Source organism: Protopterus annectens, chromosome 7.part0, assembly GCF_019279795.1.
Source record: "Protopterus annectens isolate FY-2018-M chromosome 7.part0, PAN1.0, whole genome shotgun sequence".
In the NCBI taxonomy this organism is placed as follows: Eukaryota; Metazoa; Chordata; order Ceratodontiformes; family Protopteridae; genus Protopterus; species Protopterus annectens.
In genome coordinates, this window is record NC_056739.1 from 1,710,303,075 (window position 1) to 1,710,318,920 (window position 15,846).

The window sequence follows — 15,846 nt, forward strand, 5'->3', positions numbered from 1 at the left end:
CACCTTTAATAAATGAAGAACCCTTTTTACATTCAGAATACTTATAGTGCTGAACGAGAAATTCTGTAGTGCAACAGCAAAAAGTGCTGAGTATATTATAGTCACACATATAACACATTTGGTATGTAGAATGCATTGTGATAGTGAAGGAACCCAGTCGGTGTACTCCATTTATTTATATGAATATGGGTAAAAAGAATGTAATGTACTATGCTCATCACTGTATATATATATATATATATATATATATATATATATATATAATGATAATGAAGCTGTATGATTTAGAGCTACTAAAAATACATTTAAGTAATTTTAATCCCACACATACCTTGCAAATCAATACTGTTGTGGTCTTCAGAAGATTTATTTATTCACCAGATTAGAATCAGATATTTCATTCAACCAGTTTCCATCCTGCAATTTGAGATAAATGTTTACTTTTATATAAAATGTATGATATTTTTTTGAAATTTATCAAAATAAAGCATATGATAAATAGTCTGAACAGATGAACTGCCTGGAGAATACAGCCAGGATGTGTGCCTTCATGGCTTATGCACATTGATAATTGAAGTAAAAAAAAAAAACACCATGCTTGGCTTTATAGACTGATAGATTGTTTTTTGACCTTTATGCTGCATTTTTTTGCAGGAGGCTGTTTTCTGACCCTTAAGCTGCAATTTTTTTTTTTTTTGCAGAAACTAAGACCTCCCTCTGGTTTTCAGTTAAAAGTTTTATGTGCATCTCTTTGAATGGTCAGTTATTGATTTCATGGAAAACATTAAGAAAATTCTGACAAAACAAGTCAGTGGATGTATTTTATTGACTTGCACCTAGATTAATAACAATTTGATATGATAATATAAATAAAGTATATAGTGGGAGGTAATGGTTTCCCCTACATCACATTAAGTGTTTCTTATCAAGACTTACATAATCCAAAGTCACTGTAAGTTTGTGTAAACCACATGCTGTCTTGCTCAGTAACTGAATCACATGTTGATGAAATGGCCACTCATATTCATTCTGATAGGCAACAGTGAATGTGAAATTAAGTAAATAAATAGGCTTTTACCATGTCTTAAAAAACTGTGAATAATATACACAATGGTTTAAACATAGACAAACATGTGAGAATGAGTGTGTGTGTGTGTGTGTGTGTGTGTGTGTGTGTGTGTGTGTGTGTGTGTGTGTGTGTGTGTGTGTGTTTGTTTACTGCTGGATTACTGATGGACTGATGGTGAGGTATAATGTGCAGAGTATATAGGCATGGTATATGTTATGATGGCCAGAGATCACCATCATCAGCTTCATCGTCATCCTTAGAATCTGTAACACAATTGAGGCTATGACAGAATGGAAATTATATACTTCTGACCCTTTATTGTTTCACAGTACTGTTGCAGGGTACTGTTCCAACAGTTATTCAGACTGAAAGGTTTATCTGTTCTTGTTAATAGATGGTACACGGCAAATTCCTTTGAATGAAGACTTTTTCCTTGGCTATGGAAAAACATCAATGAAACCAAATGAAGTATTAGTATCAATTGATGTACCAAATTCTGAAAAGGTAAGTTGTCTTTTTGGTTAACTGACTTCAATTTATTGTTCATGTATTTCTGTTGATAATTCTCAACTCAGCATTTGAGTAGATTTCAACCATCTTTATTGTCTTTTTATTATATGTATCAAATAAATTTTGACTGCATTTTTAATGTGTTTAATGTTTTTATCTACCCATCCACCCTCTGTAATTAATTACTGGCTTGCCATTTCCCCTTCATGACATCTCATTTGTTTCTCCTATCTAGTTCTTGCAATCTGGCTCATTGTGCAATAATAGACGGTGTGTTCTCTAAGTCAGACCAGAGTGAATTACAATAGCTAGTACAGTGGAATATCAGGAAGGACACGCCGGACATCACACACACACACACTGTCTATGGAGTTACTTAAAATGATCAAATCCACAAGACATGGATGCCACTAACTTTGACATGTTAACATTGACAAAAAAATGTTGGCACTCTTTTGCACATGGTCCAAGGAACAACCTTGGATCATGCACATTTTAAAACATGTGCCCCCATACACCCCCTGCTGATTATTTATTCGAACATAGAGACTGCACAGTCCCTGAAGAAAGGACATATTTTCCAGTTCTGGGGATTGTTGATCTCACACACCTGTTGACTGTCTGGGTTGTTGACCAAAGTTTGTTGACAAAACAGAGGTTAACGTAAGGAAGTCTCACTTAATTTAAAGATTTCTGTATATATATCTTTGTATATATGACATTTCCTTTATTAAGATACCCTCTTGATAAATTTGTATACATTTACAGCCTCTGCATCATATGCCATTACTAACACAGAATGATTGTTCAGGTCACGAAGCAAGCCAGAGAGTTTTGGGTTATAAGAATTGAATGCCTGTGCATCAAGTCTTAAAGTGAGCAGCTGGAGAGAGGGGATTTCAGGGGAAGATGTTTTGCTGAGTAGATTTGATGGGGTTTCCTTACTAAATGTTGAAGTTTAACTTTGTGAGCCATATGTTCATTAATCCATTTGTAAAATGTTATGTTTCATCTAATTCTGTGTTTTTAATTTTCATATTCTCATAGATGCTTATACATTTTTTTACTCTTTATAGAAGAAAGATTGCAATTTAAGAAAGTTTTGTGATTTTCAGTTATCTGTTTCATCAAATGACATTTGAAGCTCTATGCTTTTCAGCCAATTTTATTAAAACAATGTTTTTATTGAAGATATGACTATTTTATTTAGGCTGCGTCTTTCTACATTAGTTTGGTGCATGATAGCAGCCACTGTTAACTATTGAGTTACAGCCAGCCTTCACCTGGATGTAGCAGTCTGGAAAAATTGTAATTCCTACAGAATACCACAAGTCCATGGTTGTAGAATCATGGAGTAAAGGAAAAAAAAAACAGTAAATCACTGCTAGAGCTAGAACAGAAAAAGCACTGTTAACGGTTTATTTTTAGACTAAGCACTTGATGAGTTGTAGCTTGTCTAAATGAGATTGACAACTTACAACCTTGTCCACCTGAAATTCAATCAGTGGTAGGGAAACCACTATGAGCAACTGAGAAGTAATAACTTGGAAGTATAACGAAAGGCAAACTTTTTGGTATTGCATTTATGTGCACAGATGATAGTGTCTTTATTGAGGTTACAAAGCATCCTTTACATTATTATTATTATTACTTCAAAACTGTTGCACCTTTGAAAGGAGTGAATTGTGGCACAAAGACATCAGGAGAAATGAGAAAAAGACACCATACCTCTCAGCCTGGAAACATCAAAAATATGCACAAAGGCCCATGAACAATAGGTGCAAATCTGTATGCTGATTAACATAAAAATGCATACATAATTATGTAGCCCCACCCATTCCAATGGAATTGTGGGATACCAGCTTTCAAACGGAAACTGAAGAACAGATAACCAAAATATGGCCCCAGACCCCCCAACTAATAACTTCAGCAGTATGTCACCAAGTATGTACAAGCACCAAACTGGAACATTTTTCCCAGCGATCCATTCCCTTCAGTAGTTTCAAGTATGCAGAAAAACAACAAGAATGAAACATGTCCCCAGACCCCCCCCACTAACCCTTTCTGCAGTATGTCTCCAAGTATGTCAGCCCACCCCCTGCAGCCATTCCAATGTCCTATTACTTGGCTATTTCTCCCAATTTACCATAAACACTGTAATGAGGGACTTTGAGGGAACATGGGCCAAATTCTTGGCTAGGCCTATAAGGGCATCCGGGCCAATAGCCTAGTATCATCCTATGAACATATGAACCTATAATGTGTATACTAATTTATGCTTTACTTCTACAATGATTATTTAGATTTCATTTAAAACTTTTGTCTTACATTTTATAGCACAAACACTAACAGACATCTACTAAACAAAGCAATACAGTCTCACAATGAAAATAGACTTGGCATTAAAACCGTTCTCTGCCCTTGAAACTCACATTCACTGAAACAGCATTGAAACCCACATTCAAAGAAATGCATCTGGCCAGTGGTGGATAAAGACTACCTTTGGGCTATTTTCAAATCATAGACCCCTTCCACACATATTTAGGACCATACAAACATACACATGTTCTATGATACACCTTCCTGATTGTATTAAATTATATTTCTTGTATAATACAGCATACATGTTAGAGCATGTTTTAAATTTATTGTTTTGAACATTTTTCCAGTAAGCAATGAAACAAATTGTATGAGCCAATAATGACAAAACTGCCCAATTCAGAACATTTCCATTATAAAAGTCTACTCAAACTTCTGTCATTACAATCCACCAGTATCAGTAAATATGCACAATACTAAAAGTTCATAGGTTCATAGGTGTGTACTAGGCTAATGGCTCTGAAGCCTTTACAAGCCTAGCCCATGGAAGTGAACTAGCATTGTGCTGCCCGACGTTAGTTCCCAGTGCCTGTATCAAGTAGAGCCACTGGAGTGATCCCTGGGGTGAACTTTCTATTTCCTATCCACTCATCAAGATTTCTCTTGAAGAGGGCTAGTGAGGTGTTCTGCTTGACATATATGGGAAGTCTATTCCAGAGCATGGGCAGTCTCTAGGTTATGAACCTGCCCCTCCAGCATGTTCTGTTGATTGTGGTAATGAGGCTGAGATCTCTGGAGTGTGTTGTGCAAAGCAATTGGGATTTCTTTAGATGTAGCATTTCTAACAGAGCTGGATCAGACATGGCTTTGTAAGTCAAGCAGAGATCACCTCTTAGTAGATGATATGAGACAGAGAAAAGCTGGAGTTTTTTGGGTCTGTCCATGTAGGACACGTGTTTAAGGCCTAGGATCCTCTTCATGAGGTACTTTTGTGGCCTTTCCAGCTGTTGCAGGTGTCTAGTGAGGTACATGCCAAATGGGGCATTATACTCTATGATTGGTCTAATGAGGGAAGAGTAGAGAGAGATGATGACCTCTTTCTTCCTGGATAAAAAACTCTTAGTAATGAGATGTGCCACATAGAAGGACTTCCTGACCACCCACAGTAGCAATGTGGTGGTCAAAGGAGAGGTTGCTATCAACCTGTGTCCCCAGAGCTCTTATAATGTCTTCAGTGTTCAGTGGGCTCCCATTGATGTAGTAATTAGTGGGAACTGAGTTTTTCCCAAAGGGGATGATGACGCATTTTTTGGCATTAAACTTAAGGCCATGGGTTTAACACCAGTCATTGGTCTCAGTGAGGCCTTTCTGTAGGATGTCTGCATCACTTGGGGAGGTAATAATGGCTCCTAGCTTGCAGTTGTCTGTGAAGTTGGTCAGCCAGAGTCCCTCATTGTTGACCTGGCCTTCTGAGAAGTAGAAGCCAAACAGGAGAGAACCCATAACCGATCCCGTTGGGACTCCACTCATGACTGGTTGGCAGTCTGACTTGGAGTCCATTACTTTCACACTGTGGATTCTATCTGTGAGCCAATTTGCAATCCACCTAACAATATAGGGGTTGATGCCTAGTTGGTGAGTTTATCAATAATGCCTGATTGAGGAATGGTATCAAAGGCCTTGGCCAGTTCGAGGTAGGCTGTATGAACTGCCTTACTGTCATCCACAGCTCTGGTGGCTGACTCAAAGAAGTCAACCAGATTGAGCAGGCATGATGTTCCTTTCACAAAACCAAATTGGGTGGGATCTAGAGTTTGGAGATTCCCTATATCCTTGTTAATTAGGTCCATGATGAAGCACTCCATAGCCTTACATATCAGGCTCGTCAGCCTAATGGAGTGACAATTTCCAGGGTCTGTAGTCACTCCTCCTTTATGGAGAGAGATGACCGTAGCAGTGTGCCATTCAGTAGGGAAAAGCCTGAAGTGAGGCTGTGAGTGAACAGGGCACACAGATGTTGCACCAGTTCACTTTGTAATTCATGTAGAACACAGCCAGGGATATTGTCGGGTCCCATAGAAGCTGTATTCTTGGCCTTGGACAATGCAGCGTTAACCTGTGCTGCAGTAATGCTGGGTGCCTACCATTCTTCCGGTATTGAGATTGGTCCTTTAGGGAGGAGAAAGGGGTAAAGTTGGCACTGAATCTGTTGGCCAGTATGTTGGCAATATCTGTTGGCTCAGTATAGGAGGTACCATTGTGCAGTAACTCAGAGCAAATTTGGATATTTCCATGGAGATTCTTGATATAACCATGGAAGGCTTTGTAGTTGTTTTTAGTTTCTGCCGCAATTCTGCATTCATAGCCGGCTTTGGAGGTTTTGATGAGAGATCTCAACTCTTTGTTGAGGCTAATAAATGAATTTTTCCAGTCTTGGGACTTCACCTTTTCTGCAACAGTTTCTTCCTTCTGTTGTAGAGTTTATTAATGGCAGGGAACCATCAGATTGGCTTCCCCTTTTTTGGAGGAGAGTATCTTGGTTCTGTTGGGTATGGCTAATTCCATGCATTTATGTATGTGTTCGTACAGTGCACCAGTGTATGATTCAGCAGTTATGCATCTATTTTCCATTGGCATGGGTGCCGTGAAGTTAGCCACCTTTGTTTTTAGGAGTCCAAAGTCAGCTTTGGAGAAGTTTTTCATGGTGGATACCTTTGCGGGTGGTGTGGGGTGAGATGTGGATTTCCATGGTGATTAGTTTATGGTCGGATCTAACCACAGAGAAATTGACTATTGGTGTAGAGCAGCAGTTACCCGTGTTAGTAATAACCAGGTCAAAGATGTTGCTTCCTCTAGTGGGGGTAAGAATGAGCTGGGCCAGGGCATTGGAATTGATGAATTCCAGGAATAGTTGGGCCAGTGCATTGGTGCATGAGTAATTTTTCCCAGTTGATGGAGGGGTAGTTGAAGTCACCTAGTATGGAAGTGTTGGGTTGGATCTTAATATTTTTGAGGGTGCTTAGGAATGTGGAGTGAGAGTCTTGGGACATCTAAATAAGTCATCTAAATAATTCTACATTAAAGAGATCTGTAACTAATGAAGAGGTTGCTGCTAGCAAACAACTTTATATTTCATTGTTTCATCTACAAATAAAGTGCCTGTTGCCCTTGAAGAATAAACTGCCTGTGTTACATTAAAAAAATGATAAGTTATAATACTGCAATAGGGAATGGATGACAAACTGATAACAGGTTCATAGTTACTAGGTATCTCTGCCAAAGAGGACATTCTCAGTACTGCAGCATCCACCCCCTTTAAAAGTACAACAGAGTACAGTATCAGCACTCCATCTACATACTCTGGGAGTAGAACCCACATCCTTCTGTATCAAAAGCAAGCATACTACCTGTTGTGCTGCTAACACAAACAGACTTGGTATAAGCTTCTTTAAACATCTCTCCCCCTGAAGAACAATGCAGCACAAGAAATCTGGAAAAGGCCAGCATTTATTGGCGGGAACAAAGGCCCAAAACCAGGGACACATTTTAAAAATTGGTTGTATAATCTTAGAAAGTAGCTAGAATAAAATGTTTTGTGTTACCATGGGTTTCATGAAAGATAGGAAGATTGAAACTTAAATAGCTATCATTATTTAGTGAATTCAGTTCTCACTGATTTGCCAGAAAAACACATATTTTAAGAGGAACAGACCAAAAGTATGAGCCAAATATTCCAGACATTCTGTGAAACTTTGGACAGTTGAGAACTATGGACTTAACTCATTGAATCACAAGTGGTGGTATGAGTAGAGAATTTAGACTCTTGCTTCTTGTACCTAAGGTACAGGGTTTGAGTCTGAGTAACCCTAACCACCGGCTATACTGAATTTAGACTCTTGCTTCTTGTTCCTAAGGTACAGGGTTTGAGTTTGAGTAATCCTAACCACCAGCTATACCTAACTGGGGCATTTTACACACACACACACACACACACACACACACACACACACACACACACACACACACACACACACACACACACACACATGTTAAGTAAGCAAAAATTTGGAAATTAAAGGGTCCACTTGGGAATTTGTGGCACCCCAATATTTTGCCCTCAAAACTGGTATTTACAGAGGAATTCTGTATGGTTGAGTGGTATGTTTGGGATGTCTGCATATTACTTTGGAAACACAGTACAATTACTGAACTAAAGCTCTTGTTTTCTGTTAAAAAAGCAAACGCTGCTCCTTGCTTGGATAAATTACAACTCTATTTGAAGACATAAAGCAGCCAAATCACCCCTTACACACTTTGCAACCATATATCAAAGGAGTTTTTTTTTCAGTATTCCTCAGACACATTTGCCCTCTTATCTTTAATCATGATACAATGCAAAATCTCATTTGTCTTCAGAGATATGTTAAGCCATTGTGCTGTGTTTACAGGTATGAAGAGAAACAAAAGTACCCTTTCCTTCATGATCTGAAGCAGGTTCAATCAATATCTCATTAAGGGAGACAGATGTACTGTACTGTACTATAAAACCCTTATAAGCTACTATATAAACATATACATACACACACACATACATCTACACATATAAATATATAGAAACTAGACAGCTTTTTTGTCAATTATTACTACAGCTACTGGCCCCCTTAATTAACTCTCTGTTTAAACCTCTTTTCCTGCCATAGCACTATTTATAAATATATTTCTCTCTGCTATAGAACCCTTTACTCTTACCTTTCTCCCCTACATAGCTATACCTTTGTTCACCTTCTTTCTGACAAATAGCAACAGGAAATGTCTCTTACCTTTCCTAAGCCTGTAGAACACAGTCTCTCTGCATAACTGATTGCCTCTTAGCCTCTCTCAGCTCTGACCCGCTCCATTCGCCCTACGGGCTCACTCCACTCCCCTACCCTACCCCCAATTCCCACCCACCCCCAGAGGTCTTACACTTATACTTCCCAAACCACACCCTCTCTCTCTTCCAACCTATCCCATACTTCTCCTCATCCCATGCACTTTAGCCACATCCCCACCTTCTAACTATCACTCACAATTAGCCACTCCCTAGAGTACCTTTCCATATCCTCCTACTCTTAACTTATATAGGTTCATAGGTTCATAGGTTTGTACTGGCTCTGCCTAACATGGACTGGGATTCTGTTCCAGAGTGTAGGGAGCCCTGTGTTATGATCTGTCCCCCTCAGCATCCTATATTTTTCTGTGTTGAGGTTTAGTCTGGGTCTTCTTGTGGCTCTGATGGATTTGGATTTTTTGAGGGGGAGATGTCTATTAGATCACCTCTGAGGGCGGGTTATCACACTGATAATAGCTGGTTTTTTTTTCGGGCAGCATATGACATATGTTTAAGACCCTTTATCCTCTTGGTGAGGAACTTTTGGGGTCTTTCCAACTGCTGCAGGTGTCGGGTGAGATACATCCCAAATGGGGCATTGTACTCAATCATTGGCCTGATAAGAGAAGAGTACAGGGCACAATGACCCTCTTGATCTAGATGTGAAACCCTTCATGATAAGGTGGGCAATATAGAAGGTCTTCCTAACCACTTTGGCAATGTGAGTGTCAAGAGAGGTTACTGTCAACCTGGGTCCCTAGGTCCCTGATTACCTCTTCCGTGTAATGGGGATTACCACCTATGTGGTAATTTGTTGTTTTCCCAAAGGGTATGACTATACATTTTTGGCGTTCAGCTTAAGGCCATGGCTCTGCACCAATTATCCGTTTCTATGAGGCCTCTCTGAAGGATGTTTGTGTCCGCTGGAGTATCAATTATGGCGCCCAGTTTGCAGTCATCTGAACTTTGTGTCAACAACTATCCTATGTTTGCCTGTAAAATAAATGCCGTGACAGAGGGGTCCCAGGACTGAGAGTCTGACATAGCTCCAACAACTCTGACCCTGTGGGTTCTGTCCTTGAGCCAGTTTGCAACCCATCTTGTGACATATGGGTTTACATTTAAGCTGGTGAGTTTGTCTATGATGCCCGAGTGGGGGGTTTTGTGTGTCAAAGCTTTGCAAGGTCAAGGTAGGCCTGTGTGCTCTGTGTGAACTGCCTTACCCTCATCAATGGCCTTAGTGACTGTTTCAAAAAGTCGACCAAGTTCAAAAAGGCAGGATCTGCCCGACAAAAAGCCAAATTGGGTAGGATCCAATGTCTGTAGGTCCCCAATGTCTTTGTTTATGAGTTCCATAATGATCCTCTCCATAGCTTTGCAGACCAGGCTAGATTAAACAGCAGCCTTATGTGTGGGTTTAGTCTTCTTTGAGTTCATGTAGCACACAGCCGGGACACCATCCAGTCCCATTGTTGCTGTGTTTTTTGCTTTAGAAGAGGGCGTGTCACCTGGGCATCTGAGATGTTAGGGAGGCTACACTCTGCTGGGATAGTTATTTCCTTTGGGGGAGGGGAGGAGAAATTTGCACTGAACCTGTCTGCCAGAATGTTGGCAATGTCAGTGGGTTCAGTGTATTTTGTGTCATTTTGGACTAACTCTGAACATATCTGGGAGTTTCCACCCAGGTTTCTAACATAGCTAAAGAAGGCCTTGCGATTGTCTTTTGTGTCTTTTGAATGCGTTTTCTCTCAAAGTTGGCCTTGGATGATTTTATGAGTGATCGTAGTTTTTGCTAGTACTGATCAGAGATGCCTTCCCTTTTAGGGATTTTGCTCTGTCATGTAGTAGCTTCCTCCTCCTGTTGTAAAGTTTGTTTATGGCTGGGGTCCACCAGACCGGGCCCCTGCCTTTTGGGGAATGGGTCTTGGTTTTATTTGGGATTGCATGATCCATGCATTCTTGAAGGTGCCCATAGAAGGCATTTGCAAAGGATTCAGCAGTGTGGGTTGTGGTTTCCACTGGCCCAGGGGCCTTGAAGGATACCACTTCAGTCTTAAGAAGTGTGAAGTTTGCTTTTGAGAAGTTCTTCACTGTGGTCTTTTGTGCAGGGGATGGGGGCGGGATGTGGATTTCCAGTGAGATTAATTTATGGTCTGATCTTACCAAAGAGGGATATACTTCTGGTGTGGAGCATTTTGTCCCCATGTTTGTGATGATCAGGTCTAGTATATTGTCTCCTCTTGTGGGAATGGTGACTAGTTGTTCCATTGCATTTGAGTTTATGAATTCTAGGAACCTTTGGGCTAGGGTGTTGGGGCTTGAGTAATGTTCCCAGTCTATGTTTGGGTAGTTGAAGTCTCCCAAAATTATGGTATTTGGAGAGACATTCATACTCTCCAGTGTCTTCAGGAAGGCTGTGTGGGGTTCCTGAGATTGAGAGGGTGGTCTGTAGCATGCTACAAACTGTAAGGCAGTTTTGCCTATTGTTAGTTGCACCTGGATAGTCTCTGATGCTTCATGCATTGCCACTAACCTGGAGGTGTGGGTATCTTTGATGAAAATGGATACTCCCCCTCCTTTTGTGGTTCAGTCCAAGTTTTGGGGCCGGAAAGCATGATATGAGGTAAAACCTGATAGTGCTGGGGTGCTCTCAGGAGCCTTGAACCAGGTTTCAGTCACTGCACAGACATCGATGTTCTCCATACTGAGGAGGGCTTTGAGGGCATGCATCTTGAGGTTTAGACTTCTGGCATTGAGCAGCATTACCCTTAGTTTTTTTCCACTTGTGTTTTCTAGGGAGGTAGGTTTGTCATTTGAGCCTTGCCTAAAAAGGCACTATGGGGTGGCAAGAGCCTTGGCCAATATCTGAAGCCCAGGGTGACAGGTGCAAGCCATCCTTTGCGAAGCAGCATGGCTTGTCAAGCATGTCATCCCAAGCAGGCAGACATTGGATCCCCTTAGAATGACACCAGTAATTAAGCCAATTGTTAAAACTGATCATTTTGTCTTTGTACTGTGGCATCATTCTTGGTGAGGGTAAGATGCTGCTCAGGGTCAGGGTCATACCGGCCTGGGCTACATAATCAGAGAGCTCCTCTATGTCTCTTTTCATGTAGTCCAGGGAGGTACGCCCCTCAGGTCGCACACACCGCATGTACAATGACTGAGTCATATTTGTACTTGCTGTAGAGTGACCTGGGTGCTTGTGTTATGTTTCTAGCTCCCGACAGGCAGCTTACTGTGACCTTTTCCTTGTTCAGTCTGGTGAGCGGGGGCCAGTGTGTCTGACTATGGAGTCACCTATTACAAGTGTGTCTGGCATGTTGTTTGGCCTTAAGGGCTGTGACTGTTTAGCACACTGACTTTGTGAACTATGTGTTGCATGTGCTATGTCTTGAGGTGGTGGTTGCTTGGGTGTCTGCTTTGGAGGCCTCTGTTGTTTTGGTAGATTTTTAATCAGCATCTCCGAGTATGTTTTTCTGTGTTTATGTGTTTGGTTTGCAGTTGTGATAGTTCTATGTGAGACTGGGTTTGTGGTGTGCGTGGTTACCTTCTCCTCCTGACTGGTCTTGCCAGTATTGAATTGAGAGAGCTCAGCCTCCAGTTTGGCTATATAGTTGCATCTCTATATTTGTATTTGTTGGGAGGAGGAGAGGGTTGTCTGTGTACATGAGGCAATTGTAACATTGCCTCAAGATTCCCAGATTCACCAGCTGAACAGGAGAGGACGCCAGCAACTGACATGCTAGAAATAGTGAAAAAGATTGCTGTGTAACTGAGTCAGAAAGGACCTATAGGGAAATGGGTACTCAACAGAATTTAGGTGAATGAAGTACTTTCTTTTGTTTAAGAGTGCTTTACCTGTGTAAAAAATGCTTTAGGAGCAAGTGCTGAGCTTTTCAGGTAGAGTATAGGCTGTTCAGATTGCAAGTAGAACAGTTCTAAGGGAAAAATTGAAGAGCAGACTTGGCGGAGCCAGAAACAGTTTAACCTGGTTTAATTTAAGCAGTGAACTACAAAAGAGCTAGGAATGGTCCCAAACAACCAATTACTACAGCTTCTTGTGCTGAGGTCACTTCCCCCAAGGACAGGTAGGCTGCTCAAGGCTCCCCACTCCCACTGGTGAGCAAAGAAACTTCCTTCTATCCAAGTAAGGTAATGGACAACACAGGAACTACACCACAGCCCAGAATACAGCAATGCCTGTATACTGGTCTAAACTAGTCGAGAAGGCGGAAAACAAGGATTATTTTTTGTTTGGTTTTGTTTTTGTAGAAACACACAGAAAATGCAGAGACAGTGATAAATTAGTTACACAGGCTAGCACACTTTAGTGGGCAGCCTCCACAGTTAAATTAAACAAACAAACAAGCAAACTTTCGATTAAATTCGACTAAATGTAACTTTAAGTGCAGATTTTAAAATAAATGCAGTAATCAGTAAAAAACAGTTCAGGCTAGTTCAAAGTAAGCAACAGAAGCTATTTCCAGTGAAAAAAAGCAAAGATACTTAAATCCAGAAGGTAGTCACTTTTTCGAGTTCCTTGCTGCTAGGACCACTCTGTAAACCCACGTGGAGCTTGTCTGAGCAGTATAGCCAGAAAAAACGCCCAGAGGTGGATTTTAAGCAGTGAACTACAAAAGAGCTAGGAATGGTCCCAAACAACCAATTACTACAGCTTCTTGTGCTGAGGTCACTTCCCCCAAGGACAGGTAGGCTGCTCAAGGCTCCCCACTCCCACTGGTGAGCAAAGAAACTTCCTTCTATCCAAGTAAGGTAATGGACAACACAGGAACTACACCACAGCCCAGAATACAGCAATGCCTGTATACTGGTCTAAACTAGTCGAGGAAGGCGGGAAAACAAGGATTATTTTTTTGTTTTTTTTGTAGAAACACACAGAAAATGCAGAGACAGTGATAAATTAGTTACACAGGCTAGCACACTTTAGTGGGCAGCCCCCACAGTTAAATTAAACAAACAAACAAGCAAACTTTTGATTAAATTCGACTAAATGTAACTTTAAGTGCAGATTTTTAAATAAATGCAGTAATCAGTAAAAAAAAACAGTTCAGGCTAGTTCAAAGTAAGCAACAGAAGCTATTTCCAGTGGAAAAAAGCAAAGATACTTAAATCCAGAAGGTAGTCACTTTTTTGAGTTCCTTGCTGCTAGGACCACTCTGTAAACCCACATGGCCTCCTCTCCTCACTTCCCTTATCCTTTTTATCTTCTTTTCCTCTTCTTTTCAATCCCTACCTCCTCACTCCTCTTATTTATAATCTCAATAAGATGCCTCTGGCTAATCTAACCAAGCTAACATTTACAGATATACTTTCAACTATCCTCACCTCGACCTACCTTCTTACCTCCTTTGAAAAACTGCACTATTACCATCTTAACCACTCCCTAAAACAAACAGCAATTCACACATATACCCTCTAATAGTCATACTAACATAACTTCCATTCCCAGCTACCTACTGCCTAAATACCATAGACTCTCCCACATTAAACACAATATACCCACAATAAAGAAAGTGAAAATTCAAACTAACCTTAGGTATAATTCAGTAACAAAAACTAAATAATCCCTCCTTAAAAGACAGTGACATCCACCCCAACCCAGGCCCTACCAACCCCACTATCCAAACAAGCCACCCTAAACTCAATAACTCTCTCCTAGTAGGACATCTAAATATCCAAAGCATTAATAATAAAGTAGCCCACCTCCATGCCCTCCTAGATATTAACTCCTTTGATATCCTCTGCCTCACTGAAACTTGGCTGAAACCAGAAACTAAAGACAATGAAATCATTCCCCAAGGCTATAACATAGTGAGACAAGACCAAACAAAATGCAAAGTGGGTGGAGTAGCAGTTCTATTTAAATATGGACTTCATATCTCCATCCTACCATATAATCCAACCGAGGATAGTAATGCAGAAGTCCTCATCACCAAACTTCAAATCAACGCAAACAAATCTTTATACATTACCTGTATTTACTTACCACCCAGAAATAATATCACTACAATAGAGGCTATACTAAGCTGGGTGTCTTCTACTTAAACCCCAAGAAACAATAATACTAGGCGACTTTAATATTGACTGGAAAGGTGTCAGTGCTGAAAATCCTACCTCTCGTATTAACCTTCATGGCTTTAACCAAACCATAACCTCTACAACCAGAATTAACAAACCAAATAAAAAGGAGAGTACCTTAGACTGGACACTCATAAATAAACAGAAACAATCTTATAAGGTAGGAATGCTGCCAGATGATGTAAGTAATCATTTTTTGATCTGTATCATAAGAGAAAAGAAGGATCTTCCCAACCTCCCCACCCTTAGGATAGTATGCTGTACCAAACACTTTAACTCAGAGTTATTTCAAACTGAACTTAATGCCTGTGACTGGAACCCTTTCAAAACCCTTCCACTTGAAGAGGCTGTAAAGTATTTTAACTCTAAATTCTTATCTATCCTGGATAGGCATGCACCTAAACGGTCCATCAGAATGAAGTCCAACCCAGCCCCATGGCTTTCTAAAGAAACCAGACATCAAATCTTGCTTAGGAACAAAGCTTGGGCTAAGTGGAGAGCTAATAGAAATATCTCTGATTAACAAAATTTTAGGCAGCTGAGAAATAGTACAAAAAAGGCAATACTTACAGAGAAAAAGAACTACTACTGTAAACTGCAGCAAACTCACCAAAATAATCCTCAGAAGTTCTGGTCTAGTATCAATAAACTCCTTTCCCTAGGACACTCTCGAACACCCTCCCCACTTGATGCAGATCCAAATAGCCCTCATCAAACTGCCAATACCTTTAATTCTTTCTTCACTGACACCATACAATCTCTAGCTAGTCAACTTATCCCAGCTAACTCAAGCCTTCCCACCATCAAACCAGGCTCTCTACCTACATTCAAACTACAACCCATCTCTACTACTTTCATCTATAAATTTATTCAAAAACTCAAGTCATGTACTCCTTCTGCTGACCAACTACTGTTAAAATATCTCCAAAAAGCAGCCAAAGTAATTGCCCACCCTATATCCATCCTTATAAATAGG

General features: G+C 40.4%; 1 protein-coding gene across 1 annotated transcript in view; it reads left to right on the forward strand.

Moving 5' to 3' along the window:
* The window catches only part of LOC122807193 (aldehyde oxidase 3-like), a 1,326,697-nt gene that overhangs the window by 361,751 nt on the left and 949,100 nt on the right, over positions 1–15,846 (forward strand). The window contains exon 13 of the mRNA XM_044078243.1: positions 1,464–1,573. Coding sequence (XP_043934178.1) covers positions 1,464–1,573 — 110 coding nt within the window. The remainder of the gene's footprint in view (positions 1–1,463; positions 1,574–15,846) is intronic.